This window comes from Berghia stephanieae, chromosome 4, assembly GCF_034508935.2.
Source record: "Berghia stephanieae isolate SIO BIC M18660-M18661 chromosome 4, UCSD_Bste_1.3, whole genome shotgun sequence".
Taxonomy (NCBI): domain Eukaryota; kingdom Metazoa; phylum Mollusca; class Gastropoda; order Nudibranchia; family Aeolidiidae; genus Berghia; species Berghia stephanieae.
Genome location: NC_088363.1, coordinates 72,606,269 through 72,629,491, shown reverse-complemented (window position 1 = coordinate 72,629,491; position 23,223 = coordinate 72,606,269). Strand labels below are relative to the sequence as shown.

Sequence of the window (23,223 nt, the reverse complement as noted above, 5' to 3'; positions counted from 1 at the left end):
TTCGGGATGTTTGGGTGCAGGAGCGATAATATTGAAAACAAGATTATGGCCTACAACAGACGTATCATTAATACCAACAACCAACAAGCCAACAGATAAAATAGCGATGCAACTGCGGATAAAAAGACTCGTACCTCATCCAATGTAAATATCTTATATCTGGCATCATTTATAAATCAATAGTCACGCCAACTAATACATACAAATAGGAAAACTACATTATTATAGAATGACGTATTTTAAATTACGATATAGCCAACAAGAGGACAGATAAAATTATACATTTAACCAGGGTTCCGTCCAGCGCCTCTTGTGGGGTGATTGTTGCACCAAGTGGACTATCAGGGGTCCCCGCCAGGGAGATAAGAGATGAAAAATGCTTTCGCCAGTAAGCCATAGCAATGGAGAAGAGGTGAAAAGGATTTACGACTACGGTTAAATTTGCATCAAACTGAAACCTGTATTTCTTGGACATTCCAAACCACAATCGTGATGAATATAGCATTTGATTCGAGAATTAACTCCAAGGCGGCTATGCTCAGCATGTCATCAAAATAAAATTTCATGAGAGTATTTCATAATGCCAAATCTAGATTGTGATGGCCATACCGAACATTGTAGGGACTGATTTTTATGTCTCTTCTTTGTGATAGTAGATGGCTCAGATGACATCAAATTTATGTCTCTCTCTATCTATTTATCTAACGATCTCTCTATCTATTTATCTAACGATCTCTCTATCTATCCATCTATCTATCTATCTATCTATCTATCAATCTATCTATCATCTATCTATCTATTCTATCCTTCTATCTATCTATCTCTACTTCTATCTATCTATCTATCTATCTATCTATCTCTATCTTCACTCTTCTATTATCATCTACTATCTATCTATCTATCTATCTATCTATCTACTATCATCTATATCTACTCTATCTATCTACTACTATCTCATCTTCTCTTATCCTATCTCTATCTACTATCTATTCTATCTATCTTCTTACTATCTATTTACTATCATCATCTATCTATCTATCTATTATCTTCTATCTACTATCATCTATCTATCTATCTATCTATCTATCTATCTATCTATCATCTATCTACTATCTATATCTATCTATCTATCTATCTATCTACTACTATCTATCTATCTTCTATCTATTCTATCTATCTATCTATCTAACATCTATCTATCTATCTATCTATCTATCTATCTATCTATCACTATCTATCTATCTATCTATCTATCTATCTACTATCTATCTATCTATCTATCTATCTATCTATCTATCTATCTATCTATCTACTATCTATCTTCTATCTATTTATCTAACGATCTCTCTATCTATTTATCTAACGATCTCTCTATCTATCCATCTATCTATCTATCTATCTATCTATCAATCTATCTATCTAGCTAGCTATCTACCTGTCTATTGTGTCTATCGATCTATCTGTCTGTGTGTCTCTCTCTCTCTCTCTCTCTCTCTCTCTCTCTCTCTCTCTCTCTCTTCCTTTCTCTCTCTCTCTCTATCTATCTATCTATCTATCTATCTATCTCTATCTCTATCTCTCTTCCTCCCTCTCTCTATATATATCCATCTATCTATCTATCTATCTATCTATCTATCTATCTACCTATCCATCTATTTATCTATATCTCTCTCTCGGCTAAGCGTGTCGACTCCAGCTCACCGCAGTTTTCCTCCCCCTTATCCCCCCCCCCCTCCTCGCCCATGCACTTCATTGAATTCTTTATTTTTTAGCATTATATTATTGTACCGTAAAAATCAAAATCATTATTGGGAGAGATTTATGTCTTGACTTATTGTGAGAGGAACGAATAATTCCACTAAATGATCTCACCGCACTTTAACACAGTGTTCAATGCAAGCTGCAACAATTAACATGCAGGCAAGAAATGACAAACAACGTTGTTACTGGTCATTTTACACCTGTGTAATGTGAGGAAATATACTTAAGGAGCTTTTCCAAAGATTCAAATTTGTGCCGCCTACAGCGACTACAAGCCGAGTTCAAAATCATTTGACCACAAAGCACCACAAGAAATGAGAAGTCGAGAAGTTAAGACGGTGGGCTGAAAAGTTTTGCAATTTGCGTAATAACTCCCTCATCTTTAGGAATAATTTGCTAAACAAGACTCGTACATCATAAGAAAGCTTGAAATCTCAGCTACAGATTACTTATTTTATATTTTGACATAGTCACCGTCACAACCAAACCAGACATGTCAACGTCAACGCCGCACTGACGTCCTTTTTCTCTACACCAAGATTGGACAGCCAGGGCTTCACTTCTTTGTCGCTTTCACAGTGGTTTCCTTTGAGATACTCCTTCAATTTAGGGAATAAGAAGTCTGGTGGTGCTAGGTTGGGACTGTAGACTGGATGAGCCAAGATGAGAAATCCATTTTCCTCAGTATTCAAAAAGTTGGCCAGAAAACTCGTCCTTCAAAAATCGATCGATTTAAATGACCGTCATATTGGCAAAAACTCCCAAACCTAGGACAAAGAAATTTTTGAATACGTGTTTTTCCAAAGTACGCCAATATCCAATATAGCATTAAATATTCGGTAATCCTCCGTGTAATTAGCAAATTCTACATCAACTGTGATAGATCAAAGTTACCATCACAAGGTGATAGTGGGGATGTGAAAGAAGGTGGGGGGGGGGAGGGGATAAGGGATTCCTTTTGATCTAGTTTATTAACCAGCTTGGTCCCTGATTACATGTTTGTAGCAGGATGTGAATAGAACTGATTCCAGATCGTCATTAAACCCTAGCGATATTTATTGGCGAATACAAAGCATCTCATAATATCGAGCCTGACTTCATTTCACGGGTATTAACAATTTGTTACTCTTGCCCACGGAGGCTCTATTGTGTTTTCCACGATGTGGATGTTGTGAAATGTGAGCAAAGCTGGGATGAGATACTACTCAATTTAAGCGCTTTATTTTTTTTCTACACTGGCTTTGACGCTTCTCCCTTTACGAGGCTTTTGTCAATAAATAATCAATACGGAGGATAAATCTGTTCCGAAATAACTAGTTAGTAAATTACTATTAGGATTGGGTTCAGTAATACGGGGCTTTGAAAATGACATCATCATCATCATCACCATCATCATCATCATCATCATCGTCATCATCATCAAGTGAGAGGGAAATATGTTTTGTTTATCATCGTTTCCAAAATTTTGGGTTCATTGAGCCCATGAAAATGAAAGAGAAAAGAGAGTCTTAAGTCCAGTTTTGAGATAGAATAAAATCTCTTCCAATCTGCAATATTTTGAACACCCCCCCCCCCCTTCCCACCTCCATCTCGGAGACGCCATAATTCCGGACACTTCTTCGTTCCAAGGATCAAATATTCACATTTTATATTTCATAAATTCTTTTTATTTTGCTTTGTTCGAGATTGGGGCACGGTAGGGACAGCCATTGCTCCAATCCCAGACAGCCTAATCTTCTTATAATGGGCGACATTATTCTTACTAAATTTGGTTTTATCCTTGAAAGTGCATGTAGATGATATTTCATGTATTTCGTAGTTTAAGCGGGAGAAAGGAATAGAGGGGAGGGGGATTTAATTCTTGCACAATTTGTTTCATTGCCCACTTCTTAAAAGATACAAACAATAAATGGTTTTAAAAAGCATCCCGAATTGAGAGAAAAATATAATGCATTACTAAGAGTATGTAATTAATTTATCTGAAATTACGACAAGGATGTCTATCTCGTAATTGGGGCATGGTTGTTTGGCAGCCCTCTGTTGAGGATTGGGAGGAAGCTGTCCGAGATCGGGTCAGACCAGATTGTCTTAAAGTATCAAAGAAGATCTATAATATGATGCATTACACAGAACTATACCGACAACTTGAATTAACTATTGTCTTCTTCGATTTTTAGATTTCAAGCTAACGATATAGTCCGGAATTGGGGTAACTTACCTCAACAAACCTTCATTACAACAAGACCAAACCTTGACAATAACAACATACTCTCAATATCAAGAATGGGTACTGCCACAGATAGCATGTATATATAAATATCGACAGAAACGTATATCATTCTTAAACAAAGACAGAGCATGTGCAAGAAAGATATTTAAAGGATGCGCTTAGTAACGGATAGCTATAACTTCTCGCAGTATATGGGGAAGAAAGTCTAAACCATCATTCTTAGCAAATCTTAAATTGGTTGAGAGTACACAAATAGTATTGTTGGGCTCAAACACGTTCTCCCTTGTAACAATACAGCGGTTAGAATTGCCTACTATCTGACACTAAGACTCAAAACAATTTAGAAAAGTTTGTCAAACTTGGCCAACATAACCCCTGTGTCAAGTCCGTATACAATTTCATTTTCAAAAAAATCACAAAAGATCAAAACGGACATAGAGTTGGACTGTGGATCTACTTTTTTTCACAGATAGCAAACTACGCCTGTGATTTGATGTTTTCCGATACAAAAAGTACGATTGCAAAGTTTTAAAGATGCATGCTCAAAAGACCTGAGGGCACAATAATAAATGTATATAAAACAAACTTTAGATAATTTTTTCATCATTAGAAATAAAGAGCATTCCTTTTATGATATCATCATTAAGAAGCAAGCTTCAGCTCCTTATTGATTGGATAAATTTAAAAAAACCATCTTGAACACATGCTTTTAGAAACAAAAAGGCACGAAGATTTGAAAAACTGTGCAAGGAACTTTTTAAAAAGCACAATACACTAATTTTGTTACAATGAAGCAATCAAATAATTGCCATCTTTTGGAATTTAGCCTATAGATCTACTATGAAAGTGACGCCCTATCTAACGAGAAGAGAATCTGGCTCTATTTCAGGGTTTATGTTTTTTAAAAATAATATGAAAAACAGAAAATTTCTAAAAATTGGCCCAATATCGAATGATTTATCGTCAGTTGATTTCACTCTTTAAATTTGGCTGGAAGACTATTCCGCTCCTTAATTGGATAGACTGAGGGGTTTTTGACTAGGTGGAATGTCAGAAAGATGAGACGCAAGCCAACAAAATGACAGCTTGAACTGATGGCACAGAAAATGAAGTTGAAAGCTGGAGGATCAATTTGCCATTTACCAAAACATCTCTCTTTCTCACTCCCTTTCTTTCTTACTCTCACTCCCTTTCTTTCTTACTCTCACTCCCTTTCTTTCTTACTCTCACTCCCTTTCTTTCTTACGCTCTCTCTCTCTCTCTCTCTGTCTCTCTCTCCCTCTTTCTTTCTTTCTTTCTTTCTTACTCTCTCTCTCTCCTTCCGTCCCCCATCTCTCTCTCTATTTATTTCTCCTTCATTCCCCCTTTCTTTCTTATTTAATCTCTGTCTCTCTCACTCTCTTTCTATCTCTCCTTCATTCTCCTTTCTTTCTTATTTAATCTCTCTCTCTCTCTCTCTCTCTATATATATATATATATATATATATATATATATATATATATATACTTTCTTTCATTCTTTATATCTCTTTCCTCTCTCTTTTATCTTTTCTCTCGCTCTCTTTATCTCTCTCTTTTCTCTCCCCCACCCTCTCTCTCTCTCTCGCTCTCTCTCTCTCTCTCTCTCTCTCTCTATCTATCTCTCTCTCTCTCGTATACTGTCTCAAACTCCTTCGACATTAAATCGTTCCTTTATTATATCTTCTGTTCATATATTTCAATTTCTTCATGGCAAAAACACAACTGAAGTGATATTTATTCGTTTAATTATTTACTTTATCTCATCTTAATATGTTTTTTTTCGATGATTACTATGCACATATTTAATATAATTAATGTATTATTTTAAGTCAGAACATTGACTCTAATGGACAGTGAAGTTGCAAATCACATCCACTCATACACATACACACACACACACACACACACACACACACATCAATACTTTCATTTATATTTTTTTAATAAAACAATATCTAAAATCCACCCTCCTTCCCTCACCCCCCACTTACCCCCCCCCCCACACACACACACATATACACACACCAAACAAAACACATTTGTATCTTACAACTGTTCCCCGCATTTCTAACATTACTTCATTTCCCTATTTCTTAGAGTTTCTTTTGATATTCCCCCAATAAGTCACGACATCCGTGGAAAAAACTGCAATTTCCTGTCACGTTTTCCTTGCGTGCCTGCACTGTGCTAAATCCGCTTCCTTAAGTATTCCTGTTTGTTAAACTACTACTTTCCTTGTTTCGTGTGTATATCTTATTCGTTTCAGACAAAATGATTTTTGCTTTACCTATAGAGCGTAACTATTGTACATCGTTTATTAGATCATTATCAATTTTTCTGATAGAAACTTAAAAATGCATATTTTTTCTTTTGAAGATAACTAAGTAAAATGCTAAGTGCACAAGAACGTTTTAAAAAACAGTTTGACGTAGGTTGCAAAACGGTTTGGCACAGTTATGAAAAAAATCAGATTCCAAAATCTGAAAATGTAAATTTTATTACCTGTCGTCGATCTGTTTTTAGTAATGTATTTATGATTTCTTTGGGGGTTTTTTCTTTGGGGGGGGGGGGGGGGGGGGGTTGGGTTTGTTTGTTTGTTTTGTTTTTTTTTGTTTTGTTTTTTTGTTTGTTTTTTTTTTTGGGGGGGGGGGTTTATTTGTTTGTTGACTGAAGGAGGGTTCTGAGTCTAAACAGTTCCGCGTTTGGTATTTTGTTTATGCTGTTTTATTCAATTTTGTGTAATTGCTTTTCCAGTCCACAGCTTCTAGCAGCTTAGTATCACTTTCGCTGATTTAAAAATGGTTGGACATGGATTGCAAAACAATTTGGCATAGATAGTTATTAATAAACATATTGAGACAAGTTTGATACAATTTGTCGATGGTCAGTGACCTTCCTATTAATAGATGACGAAAAAGCTGTGGTTAAAGTGACTCCAGAGTGAATGGAGAAATAGATTGGTCAATTAGTCTCTTTACATTAAGAAACTGTTAAACCCAGTGCCATTTCTGAAAACCAAGATATTCCTCTTTCAACTACGAGTACAAATAAGGTTTAATGAAATCGAGATAGTGTGAAAGAAAGGATCTATTGTGTCAATTACTCTGGATTTGATGCGACTTGATTCTCTCGATGACTTAAAAAAATTAAATTAAAATAAGCTGAAAGGAGAAGGACAGTAGCGAATTAACTGATATTTTTTTCCTGATCGAGTAGTAGGAAAAAATTGTATAAATCGATTGTTGAATAAATACAAAGGTGCGTCAAGTGATATTTGTATCATCAAAATTTTGACTTTTACAATGTAAGTTTTACAAGCGAGACTCTTTGTAGTCCCTTTCCCATACATTGCAGAATTGTAAATTCAGTATATTGCTCGCTTTGCGTGTAATTGCCATGCTACTGTACTCGTTTAATGGCAGTATGCCAAAATGACGTTTGAGATTCATTCTACATGCATTGATATACCTTTAAATAGAGGATTGCTATTTAAAATTACCTAAAACACCATTTTGGGTATTTTTTTTCAAAGTGTCGATTCTTTAAAACTTGCCCTATATTCCGCTATAAACCCGCTTAAAATAAAAATCAGAAATCCTAAAAGACCACATGAATCTGAAACAAAAAAAATAGTTCAAAGCAATTTATGAATCGAAGGCTATAACAGCAATTTTCTAAGGCAACACGAGTCATGAAGTCTTGACCAAATTTTCTAACGCTATGGACGTACCTCATTACTTATTCGAACCAGCGCCCATCTGAGCTCTAGCCTACGTGTACAAATAAGTGCACGTCGGCTCTAGCCATTCAGTCTTGTGCCGAGACGTAAAAATTCGAACCAACACCATGGACATGATAATTGCCCGTTGTCTCCATGGCAACGGCGTCATCATGACATGTCAAAAGTATATCAATTTTCGTCCTAATTTCGCTATCTAAACTTGTCAAAAGCAAACTCTTAACTTGAAAAATTCTTGAAAAATACAGATTTTAGTGATTCTCCGTTTCTTCCATGCTATCTGTATATGACAATAAATTCCATCCACAATAATAATTATTATTAATAAGTGACGGTCCCGATAGCTAAGTTGGTAGGGTACTCAATTAACAACTAAAGAAACGTGACATCAGTCCCGGGTTCAATAGAGATTTTTTTCTTACTTGTTTATACACCCAGCAGTGATTAGTAGCTGTGCCTGCTAGATCTGTTGAAAGGCTTTTTGTGACAAACTCAAGTTCTAACCAAAAGGTAATAAGTAATTTATTTAACTGTCCGTTTGACGCCAAAGAAACTGCGATAAAATGTTCTTACTACGCCTGAATAGTGGTGCTTCAAGAATACTGAGGAAGTTAACAGCTCTCCCTCTCTTTGTGAACAAATGTTAAATTATTTCAACAGTGATTAAGTAGCTGGGTCTTTTAAATTATGCGAAAAGTATGCCGCAAAGCTTGAAAATGATCTTTACTCTCTCCGCATACCACCACAGAAACCGGATGGGACAAACTCCCGATTCCACGAACCTTGTGGTTCTAAATTTCGTGCAAGAATGGACATTTAATTCCTAAATTTAGCATTGAGTTGTTGGAGAGATAAGGCGACCAAGAATCAAAATGACAAATAGAGAGTCACTTGATGTGAGATATTATAACGGATGTATGACTAAAATAGTAACAATAACGTCAACAAAGAGGGAATGACTAATATAAGAAGATGACCATCATTGCAATATTTCATGGTCTAAAACCAAACGTATCATTATAAATTAGAAATAGACATTAAATGTCTATTTTTAATATATAAGAAAGAATATTTTTATTTCTGATTTACACGTTAATATAGACTTGAAAAATAAATGAATCGTAACATCATTTCAAACAGTTAGGAAAATTACAAAGACATGAAATATGAATAAAACGATACCTTTTTATGCAGGTAATAAAACTATACAGACATGAAAAATAAACATATTGTTACCTAATTGACATAAAGCTTGTGAAGTTACAGATTTTACAAATAAAGTTAATGCACCATTTCATACAATTAGTGAAACTGAAGACTTAACATTAATATATAATTTTAACCGGTTCCTTACAGTTGGTAAACGATGAAACTTACTTGATAAAATATGGTTTTTCATTGGCATCAACACCAGTTTCCCAGCCATAAGGAAGCCCAGAGTTGTCTGTCCAATTTTCCCTGGGAGGCAACCATGACGAGGTGTGGCTCTTGTGACTGTGGGATAGTAAATGAAACAGATGAACTCTTTCATGTCACATAGAGAGAAAATCGAGTCATAGTTCTGACCGGGGAAACGTGAAAAGCAATTTGTGGAAAAGGTGAGGGTAGGAGGGTGTGCGGGGTGTGGTTGTGCTTGTTCAGTGGAAAAGAAGGTAAAGTATTCTTATAAATATTTGAAAGCAATGAGCATGTATATGCTTGTCCAAAAATCTGGCCCCAAGTATCTATAAACATATCAATGTCTCTGAATTTCATGTCAACATAACATTTCAAAATATCGGTTATTTTCCCACCGAAGCATTTCTTCTTCATCTATAAATAATCATTATTTACACTTTTCTAATATTGTTTTCAAAGATTGCTGAACTATTTAATTTTTTAGTCTTTTGAAAGAAGAATGTATCCATCATTGGTGGTCAAATGAATATGTAATTTAGTATTATAACCTCCAAATTTAATTTATGCGTTTATATTTTCAAGACGTAGACATGACATTTTTCAGTTTTTGTAACTTACAAGCGCATACTAGATATAACTGAAGAATAGATTCATTATTTAGAGCTTTTCAATCAAAATAGTTTAACGCTACCTAGACATCAAATATAAAATCAAACCTACATGAGTCGAAAATTAATTTTTTTAAACGACAAGAATTTTAGTCTTACCAAATATGAAAAGTCATAATCTCGTGGTGACAAAAATTTAGATACTGCCTTTCTTGACGACAACCCTGCCCCCTTATCCGCCTTCTATACAAATCACGCCCTACCAGTTTTGATTATGATGGTAACTCGTCACGGGGAGATACCAGAGTCAGTTTTACAAACAGAATTACCGGAAATGGGATCCGTTCTCCTGACTTTGATAATCCAACGGTACCATCCCAAAAAGCCGTATTTTTATATGTCATGTCGGTCCCTCATAAGTAAGAATCACATTGCCATTCAACAGCTGGCGATTATTGACATAAGAAACCTTCTCTGATTAATTGGGAAGAAACAGGATATCGAACTTTGTTACAAGTTCTTGATGTGGAGTTTCCATGGCAATGTTCTAATGTTATTTTAATAGACTTTCGTAGTTACTGACCACCGTCATCTTGTCTCAACTACATTTGGGGGTGATACAATTAACTCCATTTCATGACGATTTTCCCCGAGATAATGCGACATAAAGATTGTTTTAATGCCATTAAACCCGGGAGAGAAAAAAAAACAGAGCATAAAAGATTATATTGGCAAATGATATCAACTCCCGTCCTGTTATGACGAACAATATATGTTAAGTTAGAAAAGAAATTGCACCATAGAAGTGAGTAGTTATAGTATACATACGAGCCCATTACGAAAGCAACAAATAAAAATTAAATTTAGTCAAGACACATATATACCACATATCAAAACGGAGAGAATCCTATGGGTTTTTTTTTTCTTTTCGGAATGATATTTCAGGCAAAGATGAAATGAAGCTATGGCTTTTAAATTACAAAGGCAAATCCGGGAGTAAAATGTCCCCATGATTGTAAAATCTCTTTCGAAGACACTTGGTATGCATTCACAGTAACTCCTTTGAAATCCTCCAATAAAATTATGTACCAGACCATTGAGGAAGTCAATAATAAATAAAGGTTTGTTGTGAAAAGTCGTTGATCGTTGTTCAATTGGCTTATATTTTACAGATGAAGGAAATTACTTTAAAAGGGACCTTGCAGTTGACCATTGCTTGAAGCAAAATCTATGTGTGTGAATGAATTGTGTGAGTGTGCGCGTGCACGTGCTTGTTTGTGTTTCAGTATGCGGGTATATGTAGGTCTTTATTTGCACAAGCTTGTGAGGCGTATGTGGTTGTAGAGTATTGTTATTAATTAATGTAATCAAGACCGATGTTGTCATTTGATGTTTTCATAAAGTCTCATAAAGACTTGTTGTTGAATATGGCTGAAACTTAATATATAGAACACGGTGTTCAGATATTAACGCTCAATCTAATCTCATACACTCACACAATGTGGATAAACACTGATTATGGCTTCTTTATTGTTATTTTCTTTTTAAAAACTCCATGGAATGCTATGGAGAGGGCACACAATGAATTCAACTGTCTTACAGCAATGGTTATTGTTATGTGGAGTGCGTTTTTAAAGTAGACCACGAGTGTAATACAACAAAACTTTACGCTGTACGCTTTCAAGCGGAAGTTGACGGGCATCCGCCAAAACCAAGCGATGTAACCCAACCATAAAAAGATGAATGTAGTGAACGAGTAAACCCTTCTAAGATTCAAGAAACACGGGGGTATAGTGTAGGAGTAGGCCGTATTGATTTTCAATTCTGCCAATGTTTTTATTTCTGTCTTGTATCATAAACATCTTCGTTTCACGTCCTTCCTTTCCCAATTTCCGTATTTGGACTTCTCCTTTCAATCCCCTGTCCTTGTTCGTATTTATCGGCACTCCCTTTTGTATCATAAATAACAAGATTGTTAAATGTCTATTTCATCAATGTGTGTCCATTAGCAAATGTGTGGCAAAATTCGTAAATAGCCCTTGTGTCACGTTTTCTTACAATCTGTCACTTCAATCTTTCTTTTCCTGGATCATAAACACACTGAATGACGTGTAATATCATCTCAAATGATGGTGTTTTGAAATGGTTTCTCTTACCCTTCCCTGTTGTTGGTTATGGATGGTTTAATTAAAGTGTAGGATGGATGAAAGTGATCCTTAGTCCATTTTCGGTTAGTGCTAGAATTATATTCTATTAATTAAATAGAACAACATGAAGAATACAAAAATAACATGAAGCGTGAGTAATATCAATATATTCAACCCTATTCCTATAAACAAATAAGAGAGAATTTTTTTTTAGTAAAAACGTATTCTTGGCTGAACAAGACAGTTTTCGGGCTAGAGCTTGTGTATATTATTGGAGGTTTGTCTCTTATTTTTACTTCTCAGCGATTATATATTTTTCTTAATTAAGCATATTATTTCATACACTCATTTCATGCCCTTGCTGGTAATTCCCACATTACTATGCATTACCTGTCATCCACTCGTGTTTGAGGTCTGACTGACCGACCACATTTCCCTGTAGAAGAAGATGGTGATTGACATTGGCAGCAACAGCAGCAATTGTAGCGAGAGACACTTTTGGATGGCTTAGAGCCCATAATGGGGTTTATCCAAATAAAAAGAATAACTTTACCGTTGTTACACGCAAGCACACACAAACTCGAGTCTACAAATTCTCTTATTTTTATTTGAATGCTTCTTTATTAAATAAAGTTAACAGAACTCTGGATATTTTGTTTAATCCAAGAAATCAAGAAAAACGATTGTATGACGAATCGTATAAATAGTCTTAGGATAAACGGACGAATGAAATTCCCAATTCTTGTGAGTTTGGAAAACTTCATCAAGTGCTGGGTGTCTGAACATAACCAATTTCAAGATAAAGGTGCAGTTACGGAAGTTTTGCATCTCCTAAGTTATAAAACCACTGCACAAATTTAACAGTGTAGATTTTCAATCTGTACGACCAGTTTTCACTAGTTATTTAGAATAAATTAAATTGTATATCATTGTCTAAAAACATATAACATTTTGATATGCCATATTCTAAAAGCATCCAATATCTAAAATATAATTTATTCAGTGAAACCCCATTTTAGATGGAATTTTTTCTTGAACCATACCATTGTCTGAAACTGCAGCATACACAACAATTCAACTTTTAAATCTTTTAAAATAATATTTAAAATGTAGGTCACAGTTTTAGTCTTATTATTCTTAACAAAATCTTAGTGATATTACAACTATAGAGTCTAATTCTCCGAGTAGCAAAAATTAAACTATTTTCCGTGTATACTCTTTTTTTGGTTGTGTGTGTGTGTGTTTGTGGTTTTTTTTTTTGTGTGTAATTGTTTGTTCGTTTATTGTTTGTCTTTAGTAAATTAAATTAACTTAACTGACAAACCATTTTTTCTATTCCAGAGAAATGCCAACACGAGAATCGTCTGAAAGCGGATGGTTGGAACAGATAATAAGAAAACCGTCTTTCAGAGAAATCCAATTACAGTGCGGGTCATAGTGTCTGTACTGGATTTGACTGCAAAAACCTACATCACAATTAATAAAAATGGAACACAATTCGAATAGCTTATTCTTTACAAAGGCCACCTAACATGACCCGTATCGTGGTTTAAAGACTTTATATAAAACATTAGAAAGCAGCAGGACACAGTACCATATAAAATCTAGAAAAATAGACCAAGAAAAAAACCCCAATCATTTCAAACATATGCCCCAACGCCTCGAATCAGTATTATATCGCAGTGAACAAAATGCTGATGTTTTTTCTTTCTTAAGGGTTTTATCGCGCTTGCAACACAAAATGATATAGTCAAAATTTGTAGAATTGCAATTAAAGTACCAAAGAAAAAGGAAGACAAAGGGGAATGACTTCAAATAAGGAACAGATGTAGATTCCAAGAGCACACCATCAGTGTAATTAGTTCGAATCACCTAAATAGCTCATCCTGACACAAGCACAGGCACCCACGAATAGGAACACACTCAAATGTTTACAAACCATATAGGTATATAAATATATAAAACAAAACGAATACAATAACAGAGTGATGATTTACAAGGCAAAAGTATCATCTCCCAAAACTCTAACTATATATTTGACGGTTTCTCTCCCTGCCAGGGTATCCGACCAGGGTCAAAACCAAGTAATCTCATTCCAAAATAAATACAGAAAGCATGCTGGAAAACATATAGGAGGCAAGACGACAGTAAGTGCCCCCCTGCCCACTGTCAGGAACTCTTCCCAGAACAAAATGCTGAAAATTCACCTTAATGTCATAAATATGAAACATGGGTAAAATTTATACACTTATCAAGGATAATAAAAATAGACCCGTGAACGGAAAAAAAAACCCGAGTAATTTCCCATTGACCAGGAATGGGCAAATTTTAGTTCGTGTCAGTTTAAGCAACTTTATCTATATAAGATATATATATCGAATAGAACGTGTAGGCCACTTCAGCATATTTGGTATATTCTATGTCTTGCTTAAATGAAAGGCGTATAAACAATAACTGTTATTCGACAATTCGATTTAAAAACTAAATGTTGATAAGAAATTCAAGACATACCTTGTGACAAGTAATATTTTCTCATTTAAGGTGATACAGCATTGCAAAACCTTTATCTCACCCTCGGGTCAATAATTGACTCACTTTATAGTAATCATCACATAATTAACACTCAATAGAGTGCTCGTGATACTGGCCAGTGTTTAATCTCAGTCATCGCATAGATCATTATCACGGAAATCGTGATGAAAGGAGAAAGATAAAGCATCATACGTCACAGTGTAATATTCCGCCTTTGTCAAATTTTATAGGTTTGATTACATTGGAAGAAGAAGAAGAAGAAGAAGAAGAAGAAGGAGGAGGAGGAGGAGGAGGAGGAGGAGGAGGAGGAGGAGGAGGAGGAGGAGGAGAAGGGGGAGGAGGAGGAGGGGGAGGAAAAGGAGGAAGAGGAAGAGAAGAAGGAGGAGGAGGAGAATTCAGAATAATTTGAGAGGAGGAGGAGGAGGAGGAAGAGGAAGAAGGGCAGAGAAGGAGAAAAACCTGAAGATTTTTAGCATGTAGAAGTATAGATAGACAATACTGCGTAATCTGAAAAAAGCAGTTTTTAATCTTGTTCCTTCAAATGTAGATCAATTAAATTGCCCTCATCGTTCTAAAACATTCTCAAACCTGGGATTTCAGAAGTCCTAGGTTTGAGTATGTATTTGGAAAGTTAGGGTCATTTTAATCCATCAATTTTAAAGGACGAGTCCTTAACTTTAAAAAATATTCTAAAACTTGGGTATCCAAAGAGTCATTATAATCGACCGATACTGGCCAATTTTTTAATTGTATTTTTTTCCAAGTACGGCAAAATAGGAATTGGGCTAAATAAGACACGCCGACTTACAAACAATTACACAAAACTAAAAGAAGGCATAATATGGTCAGATGATGAATGGACGGGTGGATACAAGCTTGATTCAATCAACTAAAGAATCGATAGAGGTTAATACAAGACAAAAATGTTATGGAGTTTTGAAAGTTTACAATATGAACGGCAACTGCGCATAGCCGACCTGTGTGGAAGCATTCTAATCTCGTCGTGGCAACTTACTTAGCCCTTTTCCGGCACTCCCCCTTAAGTCAACCTCTTGATCAATTCATATCTGCTAAATTCAGTGCACCAGCAGTACCAGCTCATCTAAAATACAATGTATCATTTGATGAAGCGATGAAATGTGACAGAAGTACGAATATTTGACGGTTAGGTAAGTAGAAATTGGGTCGATTATTGATGTAATGTTGTAGTATTTTAAGAAGACTAAAAATGGATTGAGAAAACAAAATATCAAAACCAAGAAATATGACAACAGCCCAACAAATAATAAACGAATAAATAAATAAATAAATCACAATATATAAGTATTTTTTTAAAAACATTTATATATCGCATTTCCACTGATTGACCATGATCATTGAGCTTCACAATGTTTCGTTTATTCTCCCAGCAGGTCATACGGAACCACATTTCCATTCCATACAGTATTAGTCGGCTTTTAAGCGTCCTTTTTGTACTAACCCAACCCTCTTATAATTTTAATTACTGTCTGGAGCCAGGTACATATTCACACCTGAGTTGAGTGGGGTGATTCTTGAACGCGGACACAACGTCGGAATCAGATTTTCATGATGACTGTCACCTACTTGACCACTGATCACGTTTAACGTTGCTTGACTTTCGTGACAAGACGGGACTACGTACCGTTGAACCACCGAGCCACAAATACAGTTTTGGTTTAAATGAAAATTTTGAGCTAAAAAGCTTTGAACAAATGTTCTCTTTCTAATTGATGGAACAATAAAATACGACTCCCAAATTCATTTACGATTTTGATAAAGTATGAAAGTCGAATTGTGACAACCTTGCATCATGACTGTGACATAGAGCAAAGCGGAGGTTACATCCTTTTATAATACTGAAAAGTGTATTGCTTTTAAATTTCAGTTTTTAAAAAATGAAGGTACCTGTGACAAGGTTAATTGATTAATAACGATTAAACGTTATACACTCATGGAGAAATGTCAACGTCATGTTTTAGACATACATTGGCAGCGACAATGACATTCAGGATCGAAATTCCCTACTAATGACTACGAAAACGAACATGGAAATCGTAGAAAATTAATTTGTCGATTTCGAACGACAATATAGTTCTGCCAATAAGGGGTAAATCGTGGCGTTCAATAGAACCAGGAAATATCATAATACGATATAAATATAACTCTCAATCAAGTAAAATTATACACGATCTCATAGTAATATTGGATGTGGAAGTATCAACCTTTTCAACTATGATTGACTTTAGAATGACAGTCATTCATATTTTTTTTCTGTTCTTACTCTGTTGTTTTCATGAACAAAAGTAATGCTGACACGACATGGACTTCTATAAAGCGCAAGTCGCATCGATTTAATTGCTTGATTGAACGGTAAAATTAAATGCCAGGTTAGCTTATAGTCGAAATGCGCCAGAAAAGGGTTGACACCAGTCATATCAAATACGATGGTGATTAATGTATCGGCTTCCACATCATCATTAGAAATGGGATCAGGAGAGTGGGGAGAGAGAGATTGTGTGGTCGTCTTCTCTTCTTCTTCCTCTTCTTCTTCTTGTGTTGCTCCGAAATAGATCAGAGCTGGATTCTGTTGTTGGAGACGAATTCCATGGTCCTCCATTGAGTTTTGTGGTGACATCTGAGGCCAAAATCTGTTTCCATCCACAGCATGAATCAACGCGCCAGGACCACATGGGGCACTGTTTCATTGGCATTTTGGCAAGAGTACATACATTATATTTATATCATATTATGATATTTCCTGGTTCTATTGAACGCCACCTACACGGCCAAATTTTGAGTACATATGGTATTCCAATCGACAGTGTCCAAACAATGAGAACCTATTCTCTCACACCATAGTTTTGCATGCATTGTCATGGATATATTCCACGTCTCTTTAAATATCATTTTGACAATTGCTTTTCGTATTTTTTTCCTCAAGGTCGGCAGGCTTTTCAATTCGATCCACGTTTGTTCCTTGCCTAGCTAGAAGTTTCGCGTCTTAATTCCCACCAATTCCAGCACACGCATATTCTGGTTTAAGGCGGATATCTGCCATTTTGACGTCAGAGTGTCCAGTTGATTTTTTAGATTCTAGGGCTTCTAAAATAGATTTGGCATTTTAGTAAGACTACTTTTGAGTAATATAGATGTTCTCTTTTAAGTAACATAGAGAGCGAGCAAGCGAGATAGAGAAAGAGAGAAAGAGGGAGAGAGAAAGAGAGAGAGAGAGAGAGAGAGAGAAAGAGAGAGTAAGGGAGTATGAGAGAGAGAGAGAGTGAGAGAGAGATGACATTGCATTATACTATAAAATACATAAGATATTTATTCCATTCTCGAAATATATCAGGTGGTCACCAAAAAAAACTCGATGCTCATTGTCGGCTTGCATCTCTGAGACTCTTTATTGGATTTGTTTCATATTCAAACCACAAAAAAACACATCCTTATACGTAAACTAACAAAATTGTATGAATATACATTGAAGAACAAAAAAGATACAGTGATTTTTCAAAACTGTGTTCAGAATTACAAAATCAGAGAAAAATGCCTCAACATGGCAGAGAATAAAATGGAAATGATCTTAACTTTTGTTGCCATTTTAGCAAACATTAATTACGCGCAAATGCCACAATAATTTGCGTCCTCGTTTCGCCGATATCCAAATTTTTTGATGATTTTACAAGATTTTATATAGATAATTCAAAAGCCGCTCATCCAATTATTTTGATATTTTGTAATACTATTAATAAAGCATAGGTCTAATAGTAGTAATAATTTTCAAAAATATTTCCTTATAACGTTTACAATAGAAAGAAATAAACAGCGGCGCAGTTTGTTTGTCTTTAATTATTTTTTTTACTTGGGGGAGGGGGGGTTGTGACCTTAATAACATGCATTATTTGCAATTCACTGCCATTAATGGCAATAGCAAAGCCTATTGTAGCTTTCCTTCAAGACTAAAAATTATTTTATTTTATCTAACTATTTATTTTGAATCAATATCACCATCATCCCAACGGCAGAAGCTTCTACTATTTAATGATGATCTATCAAGAACGCAAAATCATCGCAGAAATCGTGTAGGGTCGCGAACACGCCCGGAAGCTTTGTCATAACGCCACACTGCTCTGCGGTTTCGGGCTCTTGACCACAACGGGTACATGTTGGACAGATGTAGTGAGCGTGCCGTGAGGTAGACTTTCAACCGAAGTCGGTTCGCTGCCACCCAATGTCTCCTCTTGCTGGTGAAGAAGCCTGGCAACTTCGCCGCCGGCTTCGAAGAGTCGATGTCCCGGCCCCTCGAGGGAATGAATTTGTCCAAACCGACTTCCATCTCGGATGTGCAGCTATGTCCGAAGTCAGGGAAGCTACGTACCAGGGTTGCCGGGACTTATTTCGGCTCGAACCACAGTTGCCGGGACTTATTTCGGCTCGAAACAGGGTCACCGTCCATTTAGCACCTGTAACCTTAATAAGTCAGTTGTTTGTAATCCCCGTCGGAAATCGAAAAGGGGGGGGGGGGTGGATTGCTGCCATTATCGGGCCCCATTCTCTATGCTTTATTGCCAACGTTCCCGAGACCATATGCATGGGCTTGCGAAGTTTTACATCTACCTGCACAACGATTTTGCTTCTACCTACACTGGAGCGCAATAATCCGCTGTGGAATAGCATAGTGCCAGCGTGGACGTTAACAGAAGCGTTTGATTAGCACCCCAAGTTGTTCCCGCCAGCTTCCTCAGAAGACTGTTGCGTTTCTTTATCTTCCGGGCAACTCTGTCGAGATGAACCCGATAGATAAGGATGCGGTCAAGCGTAACCCCCATGTACTTCGGATTCGACTCATATAGGAGAAGCTGGTCCGCGACGAGGGCGTTCAGTTTATGGGCGTGCCAGCCGCTGCATAATCTGGAATGAAGTGTTCATCTTCAAGTAAACGCATCAAAGTAAGATTTGAGTCTGGTGACGTCCTCTAATGTATCACCGCCTTGACGCACTGGTGGGGGTGCTTGAGACATATCAGGGGCAAAGTAGTAATTCCGGTGACCGGATGTCGAGCCGATTCGCGGGAGCCTTCAACGGACGGCCGCACTGATAGGTGACAGATGGAGATCCAACTCCGACTGGCTTCGGCCATCCCGGGCTCCACACTAATACAGCATAATGATTCCAACGGCAAGGGATGGGGGTGGGGGATAGGGTAAATTGCAACTTCGCGAAGTCCCAGGTTTGAGTTTTTACCAAGAAGAGGGTCGTTTAAATCAATCGATATTTGAAGGATAAGTTTTCTAGCCAAAATTTTAAATACTTGTCTTTCCAGAATACGGCGGTTAACTGATTAAAGAAAAGAAACCTTCAAATGGAAACAAAATGGAATTGACTCATGTTTCGGCTTCAAATTAATCTCAACAAAAGTAAAATGGTCGATACTATTGATAATACCATAGCAAAGCAGGTCCGATCCAGATTAACAAGTTATCTCCCGTACTCTTGAAAAAATCATATTAAAATTTTGGCCAAAAAACTCGTCCTTCAAATATAGATCGATTTAAATAACCTTCATCTTGGCAAAAACTTTAAAACCTGGGACTTTGGTGAAGTTAGACGGATAATAGCAAAGGCTTGTTCGCCTTTGGATAGGACGCTAGACAATGGCATAGATAAATTCTGCTGAATTTAACTGATGAAGCTACCCAATCTCCGCTGAAGGGGCAGACGGGGGGAGGGGCAGAAAAAAAATATCAACTGCACTCGAAATCAATCGATACTGATCCATTTGCCTGTAGAGGAAAGCCCTATCCACTGAGCTAAGGGCCCCCATATATTACAGTTTTTGTCATGCATATCTCTATTTCGTGATTATTCTTCGAAATTGAACTTGATTTATAGTTAAGACATACATTTTTCATAAATGGAAATATTCAGCAATATGTAAGTCTGCCATGCTTTGGATAATTACAACAGACATAAATAATTGTAACATAAACTTTTAAATAGCTATTGCTGTCACTTTCGTCCTATTGATATTGTTTATCATAATCTATCCTCTCACACTCATTAAAACAATTTTATGTTAAATTCATTGTTCTCAGACGCTATTGAGAAATGGGAAATACAAAACATCCGGGTCATTTCTATTGTATTCTGGAAAAACACTTTAAAAAATTTTAGCCATAAAATTCGTCCTTCAAATATTGATTCAAACGACCCTCATCTTGTCAAGAACTCTCAAACTTGCAACTTCAAACTTGAAGGTTGAGAGTTTTTGACAAGATGAGGGTAATATTAATCGACTGATCCTTGAAGAACGAGTTTTCTAGCCAAAATCTTTAAAATGTGTTGTTTTTTTTTCAATTTAGGAAAGACTTGGCGTTGGAAAAATGAAGAGATCATTCAACTCCATAAAACCTAACAAAATGTGTATGATATATTTGCAGAACAAACAAAGAAAATATAATCATCCCAAAAAGTCAACCAGACGACTGGGAATTGAACCTCAGACCTCAGATTAGAGGTCAGATGAGCTACTATAAGGTTACGCACTGCTATAACAGGCAAGCTCAAAGCTGACATACAGAAATGACATTATACATAATATAACACAACACTGTAATACTGTAATGAGATCATTATAGCGAAACGGTGAGAATAATATTGACACATTTATGGACAAGGAGTGCGGCAAAATGACAAGGTTAATATGTTCCTCTGACATGTCAAATCCGACACGTACGCCGAATCAAGTGTATCTCTGAAGGTTTCTGCGTCAGTTTTGTTTGTTTTGATGAGTCACAAATGAATGGCTGCATAGGTAGGACAAAGACTTTCCTTTAGATCTCCGAGGCATATTTTGTAACAGCATGAACTGTTCGCTTGATATTTAATGAAATGGCCTCCAAGATTGAAACTCATGTTTTCAAAATCCTACCGTTATGTCAGTCTGTCTGGGGTTCGAGTCCCGCTCTGAGCGGCGCATAGTTGAGTCCCTTGAAAAAGGCTCTTTACTCACATTCTCTCACCGTACTGAAGTGTAAAATGAGTACTTAGCCGTTAACAGCGTTGTCTCTGTCCGAAGAATTGTAATATCGCGTAACAGGCGTCATGTTTCTTCCTACATTTAAAGGGGTGCTGTTGGCTAGGGACCCCATGTAAAAGCTTTGAGCACGTTTAGTGCGAAGTAAGGGTTATGTGGGGTAAAATGAGAAAAAGCCTTTACTGCAGTGGGATTCAGAAAGATTTTTAGGTGTACTGTTAGAGAAAGACATAGACTTAGGAAGTCCACCATTCGTTGTCAAACGACGCTGATTATGCTAAAAGTTATTGTGCATATACCAACGGTTGCTTATCGTGCAGCCCTTTGATAGAAATATTATACATCGTACTTGGAGAGTGGTAATCAGCTTTAAAAGTAAACAGGGATATTTTATAATTATCAAACCACTAAGAGTCCAGTCGAAAAAGATTAAGCCAAAACATTTGATTGATTTTTATGATGATAAAAGCAGAATAATTGATGCTTTAGCATGTCAAAATATGGACAAAAAATTGCTTTGTTTTGTTATGAAGTCAATGTAGACAACAAAGTATCAGAATAATTAAATATTCAAAATAACTTAGTAATGATAATAGTATAATATAAAAATAAATAACAGAAACAAAATGGGGCTTATCATAAAATAATGATTGATGCTTCTGGTTTCTCAAGAAGATTGAAGCTTTATGTTTTTGATCTTCATCGACTCTCATTATTTTTCACTTCGTCAGCATATTTTGTGAGTAAACCAATGGTTTCTATTGTCAAATCATATCACTAATAGATAGTATTGACACGATGACCGATAAATCGGTACAATGTTCAAATCGGGGTTGGGGTTTTTTCATCGACTCATTGACGCTTCTAATGATGACGCCATCATTTAAAATTATGAAAAAAAGGAAATAAAAAAAAAAGATTATCAAAATTAAGGGTCTGTGAGGAAGGAGTTGATGATGACCCTAATCTCCAGATTTCATCTTTCCCTAAGATTAATGATACATCAATCATCTGCGTTCTTAGGGAAACAATACGGAGTGAATTAAAGGAGTTCAAGTCACTTGTGGACGAGCTGAAAGCAGAAAATAGTGGCCTTCGATTGTAAATTCAAAAACAAAATGAAATTATCAATCTTCTCAAACATGAAAGCAAGATATGTGGATGAAATTAATTCAATGAACAGTGAGCTAAACAAATATGAAATATACTCAAGGAGGAATTCTATTTGGATTTTTTGTTTGCAGAGGACCATAACGAATGAAAGAATCAATGTCTGAAAAAAATATCGAGTCTTCTTAACAATAAAATGAAACTGGACATACATGAAAATGACTTGGACGCCTTTCATAGGACAGGGAAACCTCGCGCAATAATTATCAAGTTTGTAAGAAGGGTTGATCGTGACCCTGTCCTTCAATCTCGTCGCCAGTTAAAAGACTCTGGACAATCAATATATGAAGCCTTTACGACAACCAACGCCAGAATGCTCCGTACAGCCAAAGACTACTCTTCTGTAAACAAGGTTTGGTCATAGCATGGCAAAATTATTGTAATTACTAATAATGGAGGATGAGTTTTTCCCCCTTTATCCAGTAGATGACCAGTTGGGATCTTATGAATTGAGTTCACCATCATCGGATGAGGAAACAAGCGTAAAACAAGTTGCCCGGTCCACCCGAACTGTTCACGTTGCGCCCCAATCCTCAAATTTAATGATATTGTTTTAACAA

The 23,223-nt window shown here is 36.2% G+C and overlaps 1 protein-coding gene across 3 annotated transcripts in view; it reads right to left on the bottom strand.

Moving 5' to 3' along the window:
- Positions 1-23,223, bottom strand: part of LOC144971181 (uncharacterized) — a 193,419-nt gene that overhangs the window by 78,840 nt on the left and 91,356 nt on the right. For all 3 annotated transcript variants that reach the window (XM_078911666.1, XM_078911667.1, XM_078911668.1), the window contains one exon: positions 9,129-9,245. In XM_078911666.1, the coding sequence (XP_078767792.1) occupies positions 9,129-9,245 (117 nt within the window). The remainder of the gene's footprint in view (positions 1-9,128; positions 9,246-23,223) is intronic.